The sequence below is a fragment of the Myotis yumanensis genome, unplaced genomic scaffold (assembly GCF_028538775.1).
Source record: "Myotis yumanensis isolate MYYU_CA2020_CCGP unplaced genomic scaffold, mMyoYum1.0.hap1 SCAF_1, whole genome shotgun sequence".
Classification (NCBI taxonomy): Eukaryota; Metazoa; Chordata; class Mammalia; order Chiroptera; family Vespertilionidae; genus Myotis; species Myotis yumanensis.
In genome coordinates this window covers 180,621,084-180,638,570 of record NW_027223752.1, presented here as the reverse complement: position 1 = coordinate 180,638,570, position 17,487 = coordinate 180,621,084, and the positions used below count along the sequence as shown (strand labels likewise).

The window sequence follows — 17,487 nt, the reverse complement described above, 5'->3', positions numbered from 1 at the left end:
TTTCTTTCTCATTGATGTTTCTAACTCTCTATCCCTTTCCCTTCCTCTCTGTAAAAAATCATAAAATATATTTTAAAAATAAAAGTGAAAATGACATTTTTCTCCTGAAAAATTAAAATGAACAACCAAATAAGTTAATTTATATATGGTTTTCACTGTCAAGTTTACTATCAGTACGCATGAGGAGTTAATGGATCATTCCTACATAGAAAACCTTTTCCTAAAGAAGTATTCTGGAATTGATAAATTTAGTAGAATTGAAAGCGGTCTATGAGATTTTTATAAATCTGGAGAATGAACATTTCTTAAGGGAGTTCCTAGAGATCTTTTTTTTTTTTTAAGAAAGAAAATTCTGGGTTAAACAAAATTAGGTTGCTTCCCTCAGAACCTTTCATGTGTCTTATGAATATCTAAAGGTGGTGCAGTAAAAGTCCAATTTTACACTCATCCTTTCTTGGAACCACTTTTTCAGACTAGCCTCTGAAGGCACCAGTGCACATCAGAACAGACTTTGGGCAGTGATGGTTCAGGTAATTTCAAGAGTAAAGGGTTAGTGCTCCATCTCATCTGTTTAACTCCTTGAAAATTTCTCCTCTTTCAAACAGCTCTCAATAACTATATATTTAAATTAATTGTGCCAGTTTATAAGCATGACTTTATTAGAGTGAGATCGGATAAAAAAAATAAGATTTTTGTAATGAGATAACATTTTATTTTAATTTTCACCATTTATATACAAACACAAAACACACCACAAAACAGTAAAATTTCATGGTTAATATGTATAGGTGCATAGTTTCATGCTCACATATTTTTAAGTATTACATATATTAGCAAGTTTCACAATACATCATTATTCTTAGACAGAATCATTAAAAGACACCTAAAAATCTTAAAATATATGATAGTAAGTCACAACTTCTCAACAAGAGCAACAACAACAAAAATAGTGAAGATTTAGGAATAAGTGGTAGTCACTTAGGTGTTTTTAATTTGTTTTAACATTTTTTTATTTGAAGCCACAATATCCACACAGCACACAGGGACCTGCTACCATATATTCACCGAAGCACCGAAATGCTGAGTGGGGGGCAGGTACAGATACTTCAATCACTGCTGATGGAAGAATCCAAAATACGCTGTAAAAACTTTGGGAAAATGACTGGGCATGTTGGAGCTGAGCACTTGTACAGGGTGGAACATCTGTCAGCAGATCTTGAGAAACTGGGAGCAAAGAGATTTCTTAGGCTTCAGGTTCATAGTCTTGATAACCTCCCTAATATTAGGAGAATCAGAAAAACAACATGCAGAGTTAGTGTAAGTGATCAGTAATCAAGGATTTAGGGTGAATAAGATAGGATATGGCTTGCCACTTTGAATAAAGGTCATACTCATAACAGTTCTGGAACTATTCTGCTACACACAATATTGTTGATAGTTTTGTCTTTATGTCAAATATAAAAGTGAATCATGCTGGTGGTCAGGGTAGCTGAGCTCTACTTGTACATATGGCCACCTGCAGGACAAATTGGTTGCTCTATCTGGCTCTCAGTTTCCCAAACTGTAAAAATCAAATCAAGTGGCCTATAATGCTTTTTTCAGTGCTAAGATGCTCTAATTCTTAGAAGGAAACTAAGATGTTTAAAGGCAAATTATGTTTTCTCTCCTTTTACTCTCCCATTTGAAATTTCATCTTCATTTATGGCTTCAATTATTTTTTAAATACTTTATTGATTTTTTACAGAGAGGAAGGGAGAGGGAGAGAGACAGAGAGTTAGAAACATCGATGAGAGAGAAACATCGATCAGCTGCCTCCTGCACCCCCCACCCCCACTGGGGATGTGCCCACAACCAAGGTACATGCCCTTGACCAGAATCGAACCCGGGATCCTTCAGTCCACAGATCGACACTCTATCCACTGAGCCAAACCGGTCAGGGCTATGGCTTCAATTATTACTCCTGTTCCCCCAACCCAGCCCAGCCATACAGTATATGGATACATCCACAATAAAAATATTAATGGCCTTAACTAAAGTGATCAGATTAGTCCTTCTAAAGAACAATTTGATATCAGGATTCTGCTCAAAATCAAACAAACATACCTTTAATATCTTAAGCTGCTTTCTGAATAAAGCACAAATGTAAATCAAAAGGTTGTTCTGAAAGGACAGAACAGGGTTGATAACCGTGTTCCTAACTCCTCTTCAAGCAAAAGCCATAGAATGTATCAGTTGCTCAGCCAGCCCTTATCTCAGCCAATAGGAATGCAAGGAAACTAGCCCAAGGCCAAAAGTATGCTAGCCACCTCCTGTCTTTGTGTAACCAGACCCTAGCTGCACCCTACCCTTGCGTCATTAGCCCCCAGCCCTCACTCAGCCAACCGGAATCGGCCAAATCAGTGGTCCGAGTGAGCCCCCACCCCCTGACCCAAGCCCTATAAATTCTTTGTTCTTCCAAGACTCCGGGCTCTCTTGCTTCCTGTCACTCCACTGTGTCAGTGGGGGAGGCAGAGGGACCAAACTAGTTAGTTTGAATAAATGACTCTTTGCTTTTGCATCGGACTCGGCTCCCTGGTGGTCTGTCTTTGGGGATTTTGAAATCTGGGCATAACATTTGGGGGCCCGTCCGGGATTCCCAAGACCCACTAGGGACCCCACTCCGGAGGGTCTGCTAACCGCGGTAAGTGTCTGTGTGTCGTATGTTCTGTTCTGTGCGAGCTCGCTTCTGTAATCTGTGCCTGATAAGATCTAAGTGGACGCACTGGCGGATCTCAGGCAGGAGGAGTCAGGGGACGCCTTGGCCCTCCGTCTGGAGGGGTGTAAAAACCCCTCACGAGGGGAGTGGACTCCCCTCAAACCTCTGAACCTCTGGGACGTGGCGGGTCGCTCCCGCTGATTGGCAAACGGCCATCGTCCAGTTTTCTTCCGTGGGGGCGGAAGGCTGTTCTTAAGTGTCTTTGTCTGTCTGGTGTCTGTGTTCTTTTGTCTAATTTTGTGGACTCACTGGACGGACGTTATGGGACAGACTCAAACTACTCCTTTAAGCATTATGGTCATTTTAAAGTCAAGGGCTGGGCCAAACCTGCTTGCCAGCCTCAGGTGTGGTTTCCCAGAACTGCTGGGAACTTGGGACCTTGAAGCTTACTGAATTCAAATGATAAAAAACTTATGTCTTGCATTTTTGAGGTTTATTCTTAAAAATGTTACTGCTTAAGAAATGCTGAATATTTGACTTGCCAGCTAAAAGTTTAAGGTTCAAACTGAATTGGGAAAAATTGTATGTTGTGGTAGCTGAATGCCTTTGCTGAATGGATATCTGGTGAAAGAGTATAAATGTGGAGGAGGGAGCCTGCCCTCTCCGCTCCTTTGTGTGGCTTCACAACTTTGGTCAGGCAGGCATCTGAGTGAGGATCTGTGAAAATGGGTCACCCCCACCCTTGTCTGTCTCTCGTCACCGATCATCATGAGGTCGGGACAAAGTAAACCTGCTGTTCTTAATTACATGTTAAAAAATTTTTGAAGAGGTACAATAGAGATTGTAGAATTGGAATGAATGCTGAAACATTGAGGAAGCATGAGTGGACAGCTGTTTGTTTGTGTGGGACTAGCCAATTTGCTGCCGAGAGAAGGCACTGGACGCAGTCTTAACTCCTCCGGTAGGTTCTCACCAAAACGTTGGTCGAGAATTCTGTTCTGGGACATGGGTGCCAGGAGTGCCCCCATGCCCGTCTGGGGAGTTGGGCATTGTTTTGTTTATCTGCTCAGCTCCAGTCTGGGCTAGTCTACTAAGAGAGTGTGAATACAAATGTTTTGTCTATTGGCTGCTCATTACTAGTCTGTGTAAAGTGAAAGTTACTTTGATTTATTTTGCATTTCTGTTAATTCATCTGGCTGAAGGTTTAGGCTGGACCCCGAAATAGTCTGCAAAATCTCTTAGCAGCTGCGAGAATCATTTTTGTTCTCAGAGTCTTTTGCTCACTATTAAAGGGGAATCCGCCCACTTAGTTAATATAAATTTCTATCAGTTGCTCTCTCCTGGGTTGTAAATTTGCTGTATTAAATTGAAATTTTGAAGTTCTAGGATAGAGTTAAAAGCTGGCTAAATTCCAAGATTGCTTGTAAGAAAAGCAAGAGAGAAGTCTTTTCAAGTTAACTGTTTGCTTAGCAAATTAACAAAGTAGCAAATTTCAAAGAACTTGTTATTCATGGTTTTCTTTTCTCTTTAGTGGACAGCTCCACAGGTCTCGGAGAGATTTACTGCCTGTGACTGTATTTTGTTTAACTTGCTGTTTTCAATTGGTCTTTCCCTTCCTCCCTCATCCTGATTCTGAAAGCATCTGTAACTGAATGTTACAGATGCACCCGTTATATTTCCAGGCCGACTCTGTGAGGAAAAGCAATCGGGCCTGGGCTGAGAGAAAGGGGGTGGGGGTGTTGGCAGTTAAGTTACTGGCTGCAGACCTAACAGGTCTTATCAATGAACTTCAAGGTCACAAGAAGTAACTGTAAACAATGTAGTCTTTCTCTGCCCTAGGTTATTCTTTTTAACCCTTCCAATGCTAAATTAGACCAATACCTGTTCTTAGTTTGATCACAAAAGGTCTAGATATATCTTAAGAGTAAAAATACATTTAAAATGTATTAAAACCCGCAGCCGCCCTGGTGATTTAGAACTGTTTGCCAGGCAGACTCAGCCCCTGAGAGCCAGGTCAAAGAAGGCGGGGTTGAGTGCCTGAGCTGCCCGCAAGGCCCTGAAGCCCCTGGTGGAGAAGAAGCGGCGCGTGCGTGGATCAAGGAGAGCCTACAGGAGCTGCAGCAGCTGCTGGCGGACACCGAGGTGCAGGCTAAGCTGGAGAATGCCGAGGTGCTGGAGCTGACGGTGCCCAGCGTGCTGCGGGGCAGGGTTCGTGGGCAAGAGCAGCTGCAGGCAGAAGCCAGCAAGCGCTTTGCTGCAGGCTACATCCAGTGAACCCCCTGCTTGAGTCCATACCACTGTGAAAGGGCAGTGGCTTCCGAAATTTGCTGGAGGACGCTCTGGCCGGGCCCCGGGAGACCCTAGGTGGAGCAGCTGGCTCACAGGAGGGGCTGATATTCCCTTCAAGTGCACTCCCTTGAAAAAGGCCTGGTTGCTGCTCTGCCACAAAGGGAACTGGTAGAAAGGCAAGAAAGCAGGGCCCTAAAAGTTAACAAAAGGGCACTCTCCCTGGACCCGGGAGCCATCAGGACTTTGAAATTCTCCAAGAGAGGAGGAGTCTGACTCAGAGACTGGCCGAAACCTCGTTGGGTTAGAAGAACCAGAGGCTGCATATTGAACTTATAGATTGCAGTTTGCTGGGCAAAGGTCCAAGCCCAGTTATATAGGGGTTAAACTACCTGTGTACAATAAAACAACTTTCTCCTGTGCCAGAATATATTTTAAGAAAATTGAATGCATAATAGACCAGTGAGCTGGGACAAATGGAATAGGAAAACTGAGCAGAAATCCTATCTTCCCTAAACCAATAACACTTGGGAGTAAATGCTTTGCATTTGCCTCCCTAAACAAAGGTTAAATCGTTTATATCAATCTGATTAGTGTCATTTTTTGTCCACACCCAGGGACAAATGAAGTTAGCAACATGAATGATAAAATATATATTAAGGAATTTTAAAATTGCTCACACCTCGCTGCCTTGGGTCCAGTTCTGCATGTGTAAAAAGAAACAGAGTAAAGTTTAATAGCAGGAGTAAAGAGGCAGGCAGGGCAGAAGCAGGCCAGAAGAAGCCGGCAAGGCCATCCAAACCACCCAGCCGCTATTGGCCAGAGCCGCCTGAGGCAGACCTCCTCGGACTGGCAGCAGCTGATACCAACTAGGACAGACTGGGCTTTTTCCAACTGGGCCCCCATGAGCCGATGGTCAAAATGAAGATCGGGGCCAGACTGTGAACTTTATGGTTGATACAGCGGCAGAGCACTCGGTAGTTACTCAGAAGGTAGCTCCCCTCTCAGGGCAGGAAGTCACCATTATTGGAGCTACCGGTACCACAGCTGCAGACTATTCTGCCACCCCTGCCAATGTCAGTTAGGCGGCCATCAGGTGGTTCATGAATCCCTGTATTTACCAGTTGACCTGGTCCCTCTAATGGAAGCAGAAACCACTTTTGCCCCAGATGGCTCAGCACAGCCTTGCCTAGGTGAAGAGACCTCTCCAATGATCCTGTCCTTAGCAGTGCCGAGACAGGAAGAATGGAGACTTTATACCCCCCAGCCAAAGGCCTCCACATCTGTTCTTGTCAGGCCCCCATCAGGGGACTGGGGCAGTGTTCCTGTTATCTGCCAAAATTCCCAAGACTGTAAAAGTACTTGTTCACTGAAAAGGTATAAATGTGAATGTTTATTTAATGTTTATATATCTACTTAGATATAAATATTTATAAATAAATAAAACCCCCGGTTAGTTTCCTGGTGTATTCTGGAGCAGCCTATTCAGTCTTGAGCCAATGGGACCAGTAACATCTAAGAAAACACCGGTTCTAAGAGCCACCGGACAAACTGCCTTTTTTCCTTGGACATCAGAGAGGACTATAAACCTCAGAAAGAACACGGTAATTCATTCGTTTATGTGATCTCTTGCAGAAATTGCAAGCCACCCATGGGCTTGTTCGGGATGCCCTGCCGGTGCCGCCTCGGACTCTGTGCATTCTTTCCAGCCTGGGGACTCAATGTGGATGAAAAAGTTCACGACCCCAGGACTCACCCCAACTTCAAAAGGACTATACCTGCAGAAAATTGTATAATAGACTCAGATGATGCCTGCATCTTCATAGACATGGCTTCAGAAAGACAAGGACGGTTTTACCTTATATAGAAATGTCAAAGAGTGGACTTTAGTCACCTCCCCAAAATGTTTGTATAGCCCTGCCATACCTCATGTTTAATAGCGGAGGATTTGGCTGCCTAAAGCGGCCATGATGCCAATATTATGTTTCATTGTATTGATATGTTATATTAACCTTTGATTCTCTTGCAGGTTTGAATGTATGTTGGCTATCCTGGAAGGGGACCGTGTGGGGTGAACCCCAAGAGTAGAGGGTGTCTAGCTGCCAAGAGGGCAGGTGCCCAACTGGGCAAAGAAGAATACCCATCAGGTTTTGGTCTCTACTAAGAGACAGCTAACAGTTGGCAGCCTATACTGTCAGGGGTGGTACAAATCTCAGCTGTAGAGAGCTGGGAAAAGCCTATTTGGAATAGAAGGTCTGAGGCATGGTTGTGCATTTTTAAAGGACATAAAAAGAAGGTTTAAAGGCTAATCTGAAAGTATAAAATTTAAAAAGGTTGTATATATAATAAAAAGGAGAAGAAAAACGTTGAAAGGACTAACAAGAAAAATCAGAAGATCTTAGAGCAGATCAGTATGTTTTTCTCCTTATATAATTCCTCTGAAATCTGGCAATGCTTAATAAGTCATGGCAATACATTTCTTTGCATGAAATCAATAAGACCGGTTTTTAATAGTAATTTTATTAACCGGAAACTTTGACTGGAATATCATGTTTTAAAGAAACCTGTCTGAGCTCTGAAGATTTGAAGCCAATAAGAGTGCCACAGGAAAAGCCTGGTATCCTGCTTGGGAACCCTGAAGATGGCTGGCGCTGGAGCGTCAGGCCCATGCCCTACCATCACTGGCCGTTGGTAAGAGTAGAAGGGGAGCAATAAGGATGCCTCTGCATCCCTGAGGAACCCCCACTCACTCTGGGCCGCAACGAGTAGGAGAGCTACTGAGATGGGCTTAAATCCTAGAGCGTGGGCTCAGGTGGAGTTGCTACAGGTGAGGGATTCACCTAACGCAGCGGATACTTCAGGCAGGCCTGATGGCAGCTGAATGGCTTGGCTTCCTGGCCCTACGGGGCACCTTAAGATTCAATCATGAAATTCCAGCAAAGGTAATCAGTTACCATTCTTGTTGTGTTTATGCAAACATCAGGCCAAATTGAATACAGTAAATAAATTAATATTGATTTGGCTTTTTGATAGCCATAGAGGAACTTTAAGAAGAAAAATCCTATTTCAATAAAGGTTGTTAAAACTAAAATGGTTTCTTTCCCTTCCACTGGGCCATTTGTTATAGTTTGTCTCTGCCAGGTCACAAGCCCAGCTCCTTCTGTGCCCAGGACAGCAGGGAGCCTGACTGGAAGGTGACCTCTGACCAGACACACCTGCTGCAGATCACCCTCAAGAAGACAGCAGACCTTGGCGGACCCCTTATAATCCTCCTGATGCTGTTGACTTTCAGCCCTTGCATTATTAACAGACTAGTCCAATTTGTCAAGAAATGTATAAAAATAATTCAGTTGATAGTTCAATCCGTCTCATGATTGAGCCGGAAGTTCCAAGACAAAGGGGGAATGAAAGGACAGAACAGGGCTGATAACCGTGTTCCTAACTCCTCTTCAAGCAAAAGCCATAGAATGTATCAGTTGCTCAGCCAGCCCTTATCTCAGCCAATAGGAACGCAAGGAAACTAGCCCAAGGCCAAAAGTATGCTAGCCACCTCCTGTCTTTGTGTAACCAGACCCTAGCTGCACCCTACCCTTGCGTCATTAGCCCCCGGCCCTCACTCAGCCAACCGGAATCGGCCAAATCAGTGGTCCGAGTGAGCCCCCACCCCCTGACCCAAGCCCTATAAATTCTTTGTTCTTCCAAGACTCCGGGCTCTCTTGCTTCCTGTCACTCCACTGTGTCAGTGGGGGAGGCAGAGGGACCAAACTAGCTAGTTTGAATAAATGACTCTTTGCTTTTGCATTGGACTCGGCTCCCTGGTGGTCTGTCTTTGGGGATTTTGAAATCTGGGCATAACAGTTCTAGTGCTCTACAATTTGTCTTTGACCCATTGCTGAAGCTGTTATCTGTCACTATTCTCTCTGCTCCCTAAGCTTGACTCATGTTTAATTACTCACTGTTCCTCTGACACATCTTCATGCATTCTCAGATATGCATGCCTTCACTTCTGATATCCCCTTGTGTTAGAATGTCCTTTCTTCATTTTGGCCTATCATATCTCCCACCCAGATCCACATCATCGCCTCTATAAAACCTCTCCCAATTGACCTAAACAGACCCGTTAAACTATTAGACATTTTTGCTCCTGTGATACCTGGTGCATAGAAGACAGTCAATAATGTTTGTTAAAATAATCATGACAAGTAAATGAAGGAATGCATTTGTATTTGTTTTTAGCAAACCTACAGGAGTGCATACTTCTGGATCCTGGTGCTTTCAATTACTCTTATTTGTATTTTCTGTAGTGTTCAGCATTGTGCCATGCATAAAAGTCCCCACAATATTGGTGAAATCTAATTAGGGAAGGAAGCAATTGAATCTCAATTTCTATAAATGGGATTACTATCAATATGCCTTCTAATGATGCCATGAAGAATAATGTGTAATATAACTACAATTCCCTTGAACTCAATGTTTAGTAAAACAATAACACATTTTCTTTTTTCCATGACACCTGGTTTTGGAATCAGTGTAACACTGTCCTCATAGAATTAGTTGGAACATAAAATGGAAGAGGATTTAATTAGTATTGATTGTAATTAATTGGTGCTGCTGTAATTATTCCTTAAATGTTCAGCAGAATTCACCAGCGAAGGCATCTGGTCCTGGGATTTTCTTTGTGGGCAGGTTTTTTAACAATAATTCAGCCTCTTTACCTTGTTATACATCTTTTCAGATTTTCTGTGTTCTTTTGAGCAGTTTCATTCATCTACAAGTATTTTTAAAATTTCCCTTGTGATGCACTTTCTATTAAAGAAACTTTTATTTTCAAATTAAAATAAAATTACTAAGTTATGCTATTTAATATGCTATACTAAATTATAACAGTTGTTGCAAATCATTCATTTATCATCTTTCTACTGTATTACTTTTTGGTAAACTCTTTTACTAAGCCAACACCCCACTGGGACTGTATGACAAACAATAATTGCTTTCTTTTGGCCTTTAGTTGATTTCTCTAGCTTCCCATTTTGAATTTTTATTTTAGGATGTAAGGTTTCTAATAAAATAATTCTCTAATGCAAGTTGGCAAACTTTTTCTGTAAAGGGCCAGCTAGTAGATATTTTAGTGTGTGAGCCACATATGGCTTCCGTTGCTGCTGCTACTTTTATATTTTAACTACCCTTCACAAATGTGAAAACCATTTTTAGCTTGCAAGTTGTCCTCATAAAACATATCCTGGATTTGGCCGACTTGTTCATCTAGACTAGAGAGTAAGTTGTTCTCACCAAGGAGAAATGTAAGGGAAATCTGAGAGTGACAGATTTTGATAGTGCTTATTATACAGACCTAACTAAAACTCCTAAGTGATACTTTTGGAGTTTTATGTATATAAACTTTTACCTCAGAAGGCATTTCATAAGTCTCGTCAGGCTCCCCGGGCACATCCTCCAGAATTCCTTCCTGTGGAGCTCCTTCTTCACTCTAATATTTAAATGGAAGCACAAAAAGAAAAAAATGAGGTACCATTTTCTGGTTTTTAAAGTCACAAACATTTTGAAAACATCCTATGTACAATACTGGCAGGGATGTCACAAAAATGGCACCACTCAATATTACTGCTGGCATCTTCATCTATACAATGCTGTTGGAAACACATTGTGGCAACATGTATTACTTACCCTAAACATAAACAACTTTTTTGCCTAAGTAATTCACTGTCCAGGAAATAGCCCCAAAAATATTTTTCACAGAATTAGTGACAACAGTAAAACATTGTTAATCTAAATGTTCAATGGATGAAGAAGAACTAAGAAAATTATTATTCAACTACTCAGTAGATAATTATGAAGACATATATTAATGTGACATGAGAATTATATAACAAAATAAAAATGTACTTATAATAAAATGTTTGACAGGATATCAAGTATTATATACATTGTGAACACAATTGTGTAGAATTCAGATACATTGTGGACACAATTTAGTAGAATTCAGATGCAAAGGTAAAAATCAATTGAAAGAAAAGAGTATTTTTTTAAAAAATACGTTTTAAGTTCTAACCACTATGTAAAAGCATACATATTTTGTAATTTATTTTTAAATTATGGCGAATAATATTTTTCTGAAATTTCACAATTTACACTATATACATTTGGAGGGGAAAAAATCAAATACATAGACAATTTTCCAGGTCTCTCCCTTAGAAATAGGATACTATAAAACTCAACCTGAAATGGTCATGGTTTTATCAGTGTTCTTCATTAAACACCATTATTTATTTATTTTTTTTGCTTTGCATTTATTCCAGCAAAAGTAGTTATGAAAAGATAAAGTTCATTGCAAATTACAAAGCAGAGAAGCAAAGTGAGCCTAAATGGACTTACTCGAAGAGTTCAAGTAGCCTCTCAACCAATGTAGCGTATGTTTAAAATATGCCTGATGTAAATAATATCTCCTCATGTCTTCCTGGTGGAAGTGACAGGAAGAAGAAGATAATGGCTGTCACTGACCATCAGATAAGGTCAAACTAAAGCTAATACCTACATTAGCTGGGCAGAGAAGTTTAAAGGTTACCTTCCCCTGTCCACCTTTTTCATTAAAAACCAAAAAGAGCTAGATTAGTACTTTGTGTAACAAAATTGCTTTTGTTCAATTGCATGACTTTTATTATATATTTAATATAACTCACAATGGAGATACAATGGCTTCCCCAAACCACCTTTTTATTCAAAACCTACAATTATTTGTGTTTCTTGTTAAAGATGTATCCTAGGGTCCAGTGAATGTGTGATATGTTCCTTGGAAATCACTACCCAGTATTACCATATGTTTGTGAACTGTGGCATCATTTGGTACAGAATATAGCAATGTACTTGCTGTCAGTATGAATAGATCAGAAACAAATTTTTAAAAGCCTCCCATTTTGAAGTCTGTAAAAGACTGCTGGCAACTGGTCAGGGTTTTCTAAGACACATTCCATGGTGATATTAATAATAACAGGGCTTCACTCACTACAGGGCATCTATGCCTTAAACATTCACAGCAGTAGAAGCACTCTTCCCCACTGCTTTCTCATTGAGAGAGATTTTGTGTGGAACCATTATTTTGCTGCATTGTGGGACAATGATAATCAACCCCTAATAACTCAACAGTTCAAACAATGGGGATGGAGGAGAGAGGAAGTAACGCTAAAAATAAATTAAGAAACTACTCAAAGAACTCTAACTTAAGAGGGGAAAAAAGGCACCACTAATCACTCATCTTAAGGAATCCAGCATTTTTGACATGAAATCAAGCACAGAACTCCTATTCAAGTGAAAATAACATAGATTTCTAAAAAATGTGCAAAACCCCTTTTAAAATTGAGATTATATGATAGGTATTTCACTAAGATCAGTACCATTTATTTTATTGAAAAACTAAAAAGTGAAGTAGGTGGGTATGAGAATCTTGTTTAAAAGTAAGCTTAAGATATATTCAAATTTGGGGAGTTGGGGGGGGTCAAAGGGCATCTGATTCAAAATCAGATTAATTTCAATTTTTCTTAAAACAGCTAAGTGATTTTATAAAGAAAATAAAAATTTTAGAAAACCTGGGACAAGTACTAAATCTTTAAAACCAAAACAATATAGGTAGTTTAGAATTACCACCATACTTTAAGTCTTAATGTTATTATAGATAAAAATGCTAATGTAACAATCACATTTACTGTTAAAAGATTTAAGGAGTTTTCCAATGCATTCTAGTAATTAAATGCTATGACATAAGAAGCCATGAAAATTGGCACATTCTGATATAACCAATACCCAAGGAATAATAATAATGCTAAGGAGGCATTCGATAAACCCCCATCTCTTTTCCCAGTTATGTATGGTTTAATTACAGTTTAATTTTTATTATTGAGTGAAATACAGTTATGGTTTAGACCTAGGGCAGAATTAAAGTGATGAATGGAATTGGTCCATTCACTGCTCTATTCCTTTAGGAATGCATCAAATATGGCAGAACCAGCATTAGTGTATAGGGGCCTTGTGGTTGGAGTCCATTGAAGGACATTGGGCTAATCTGTTTCTTTGGAGGCAATTATGTAGACAAGGGGCAAAGAATTGCAACATCTACTTGTGTAGTGAGATAGATGTAAGTAGAAGGGCAAGGCATCAGTAGGAATTAAAGAGTGATAATAGTGGTACAGTCATAGAGACAAGTCTATAATTATGGTATTTTGAATGTTTTTGCACTGCTATTTAAATTTAGCAATATTTAAGATTCTATTAACTTTCAACAAGATAAAACATTTCAAGTTTTGGCAATGTAGTGCCCCGTTGTGTTTTAGAAGTCCTATTCATAATTTTCTACCAACATTTACTACTCCCTTGTATAATACATCCTCATGCCCTGACTGGTTTGGCTCAGTGGATAGAGCGTCGGCCTGCGGACTCAAGGGTCCCGGGTTCGATTCCAGTCAAGGGCATGTACCTTGGTTGCAGGCACATCCCCAGTAGGGGGTGTGAAGGAGGCAGCTGATCAATGCTTCTCTCTCATTGATGTTTCTAACTCTCTTTCCCTCTCCCTTCCTCTCTGTAAAAAAATCAATAAAATATATTTTTTAAAAAAAGACATACTCATGAGGGAAAACACACACTCTACACTAGACTACTGATTATCTCTGGGGCTACCTCCTAAGACTATCTTGACTCTCCTAATTAAAATGAAATGTTAACTATAGCATATGATTTTCATCATAAATTGCATATGCCCCAATAAGCAAAACCTAGCAACAAGGCTGAATAAAGATATAGTTCCTGGTCATCTGCTAGGCTTTCTGATTGGTAAATCGACCTACTCCCCTTATTAGCTGTATAATATATCTGTTCAGATTATGTCTCAGCAAGTTTACAAATGACTATGTCATCAACAATCTGAATCACTTGAGAAGAGTCAGATTGAACACCATTAAGTCATATAGTGACTATACACAGTTCATACATACAAAGAAACATTCTCAGAGTAAAAATGCAAATCTATTTTAATTCAGTGCTTTTAGAGAAACCAGTCTTACATAGCTATTCATGCTCTGCTTAGGATAATCTATTACCATATTAGTTACTTTTTTGTCTATCTCTATTTCTTTGGTCTTGATAATTGAGGGAGGGAGGGACAGACGGAGGGAGGGAGGGAAGGAGGGGGGGGGGAGAGGGAGAGAGAGAGAGAGAGAGAGAGAGAGAGAGAGAGAGAACTGCTGCTCAGTGGTTAGAGCATTAGCCCACATACCAAAGGGTGTTGGGTCTGATTCCTGGTCAAGGGCATGTACCTGGGTTGCAACACTTGGGTTCCAGGTTTGACCCACAGCCCGAGTTGGGGTGTGTGCAGGAGGCAACCCATGATGTGTCTCTCTCACATCAATGTTTCTCTCTATCTCTCCTCCCCTCCTTCCCTCCTCTTTCTCTAAAAATATCAATGGGAAAAATATCCTGGGGTGAGGATTAACAACAACAAAAAGTAAAAAAGAGAGAGATAGAAGGAAAGAGAGAGAAGAAGGGGGCAGAAAGAAAGATAAAATGAACACTTGTTTGTTTGACTGTTTTTGGAAAGTTTGAGAATGGAGGAGAGAGCAAAACTAATAGATTTATTCTATTTGGGGGTTATTTTTGTATGCTATTTATCAGTATTATATATGAACCCAGTTTTAAATACATTCAACCATAAATTACAAAATAATTGGCCTATAAGTCAGGAGTCAGTGTGACATCATTTTTTTTAGAAGACATTTTCATTATAAACAAAACTAGCAGCTCAGTGGCTGCAACATTCGTGACAGTGCCATGCAATTAGATGACTCACCTAATGAGAGTTCACAGCATAGGAACATTGCCAACTATCCCCCCCTTACTTGGATGCAGACCTAGTTGCAAATGCTAATTCACAGTGGAAATTCTGGAAATAAACTATTTTCAGTTTCACGTCTAAAGATTAATGCCCCTCCGCCAATAAAAATACTATATATGTTCACTATTATATATGCCTATTATTTTAAGTTTGTAAAGATAGGATTTTTGAAAAAATCTTTATTGTTGAAAGTTTTACATAAGTCTCCCCTCTCTCTCCCATTGACCTCTTCCCACCCCAGCCCCCCAGCCCATTGTCTTCTTGGATATCAGCCCCTTGGATAGTGATTGACTAAGACATCAAAGTGAAAGTGGGTCAACCTGAGAAAGATCTACTCTTGTAGAGTTCCGAAGCAGACAGTCATTTCATTTTTGCAAATGAATTGATATATAGAGGCAAGTCTTAAAACTAGAATCAGTGGGGAATGTAGGGGATGCTAAAAGGCTCCTGGAAGGAGGAAATCTGCTGTCAAGGTCTTACTAGTAGTGAGTCAGGGTCTAGGCGTTTGCTTTCAAAAATAGTTGGGAAATTGGTCTTAATATCTAACTGGAAGAAAATACTTCAGGCAAAACAAAGTACTCAAAGGGTGAATAGGACTCATAGGGCTGTGGAGCAGAGAGTGAAGACAATAGATTCAAGATCAATGGCTATAAAACCCAAGTGAAAAATCTTAAAGAGCAAGATAGAGGTGTCTTCCTCATCTCAGAGCAAAGACTAGGAAGGGCCATGAGAAAGCCAGAGCAGGAGCCCAGTGCAGTAAGAGGCACATGATAACCGGAGGCTGCAAGAGTCTTCTTAGTACTGGGAAGAGATGCCAATCAAGTGTGAAGAAGGGCTTTTAAGATCTGGATCTCAGTCCTTCAAGTTGGAATATCTTTGCTTAGCATCCATGACAGACAGGAGGCGAGAAAGGAATGATGCCCCTCAGACCACTGTAGTCAATTTCAATAGTTGTTGCAATTATTCTACCCTGTAAATTCATTCATCTGTAAGCTTTGTCACAAAGTTGTGGTTATTACTTTCTTTGGATTACTTAGAAAAAGTTCCCGGGGAAATCTCTATCCATGTCTCAATAGATCTGAGATAAAAGTGAATCTATTTACAAGATTATCAAGAAAGATAATGGGCTGGGTGTATCCTTGAAAGGTCATTCAAATGAAATATTAAGATGCTTAATTTTTCATCTTATTCTGACATGAAATAACAATAATAGCTAAGGTTTGTTTAGTGCTTACTCTGTACTGGGTACTAGCCCAAGAGTTTCACATGCATTACTGACCTTAAAAAAAAAGAGAGAACTCTTACCATTTGCAATAGCATGGATGGATCTAGAGAGCATTATGCTAAGCGAAATAAGCCAGCCAGAGAAAGATAAGTATCACATGATCTCACTCATATGAACAACATAAACTAATGAACAACATAAACTGATGAACAAAAATAGACCCAGAGACATAGAAACATCAAACAAACTGTCAAACCTCAGAGGGAAGGCAGGGGAGGGTGGAGGGGGAAAACAGTTTAACCAATGAGCTCATATGTACATATGCATAACCCACAGACACAGACAAGAGGGTGGTGAAGTCTTTGGGGTGAGGGGGTGGGTGGGAAAGGGCAATGGGGGGAAAAGGGGACATATGTAATACTTTCAACAATAAATGTTTATTTTAAAAAAATCCCTATCTGAAGAAGTTACTTATCTCTATTTTATCAAAGAATGAACAGAGGTAACCAGCCTGGCAAAGAGCCAGCACTCTTAGCTATTGTGCAATTATTATTGGTCAAGCTTCTGAAAAAAAACTTACTAAAAACAGTAAGTTGAGCTATTTACACAAGTTAAAATTAAGTTTTAAAAAATTAACCTGAAAACACAAGGTAAAACATTTTATGATTAAATATCTAGCTATCTCTACCATGTAGTAATTTGTCATTTCTATCAGAAAAAATAAGAGGCTAAAAGATATATACATGTATATACATACATATATGCACACACATACATGAGTGATATATTTATAAGGGTAGAAACCAGACAGAATATATTTTTTTATCACATGGATATTAAATCTGCAAACATTAAACTGATTAACTTTTTGTTACAGGGAAAAATAGCTTATTATGAATTCAATGCATAGCATTTTTCTGGTTTATACCTTTTTCATTAGACTGTGTTCAAACAGGATAGAGATGATGAAATTGTCAGAAATAAATTGTTCACTTCCCCCCTCTAAATATGTGGCACGGAAACTACAATTTTAAGAGTGGTTTAAAATATATCGCTTGGGTTTCTTCATTCCTTTTGATGAACCAATAAAGTTTTGGCCTGAGTCACAGACCTTATCTTCACGCTGGAAATGCTATGCTCCTCTCTCCCAAGCCCCTGCACCAAGTTCATTTGTATTGCCACAATAAAACATATTGGCCCATTAAGTCCATGGGGTGATGTTATCCTTAGTCATGATGTTGGTTTATTTACCTTGTCTTATTCCACAGAAGGGAGATAAAAGATTATATCCTCATCACAACAAATGAATACCCTTTGCTTTGTCTAATTTTTGTTTCTTTATTTAATCAAGCACTGAATGATCATTAAATTACTTTTAAATCATACATT

The 17,487-nt window shown here is 39.8% G+C and overlaps 1 protein-coding gene across 5 annotated transcripts in view; it reads right to left on the bottom strand.

Moving 5' to 3' along the window:
• Window positions 1-985: 985 nt before the first annotated feature.
• The window catches only part of SNCA (synuclein alpha), a 111,253-nt gene continuing 94,751 nt past the window's right edge, over window positions 986-17,487 (bottom strand). For all 5 annotated transcript variants that reach the window (XM_070392729.1, XM_070392718.1, XM_070392738.1 and 2 more), the window contains exons 5-6: window positions 10,386-10,466; window positions 986-1,276 (exon numbers count right to left, since the gene is read on the bottom strand). In XM_070392729.1, the coding sequence (XP_070248830.1) occupies window positions 1,244-1,276; window positions 10,386-10,466 (114 nt within the window). In that variant the 3' untranslated portion in view covers window positions 986-1,243. The remainder of the gene's footprint in view (window positions 1,277-10,385; window positions 10,467-17,487) is intronic.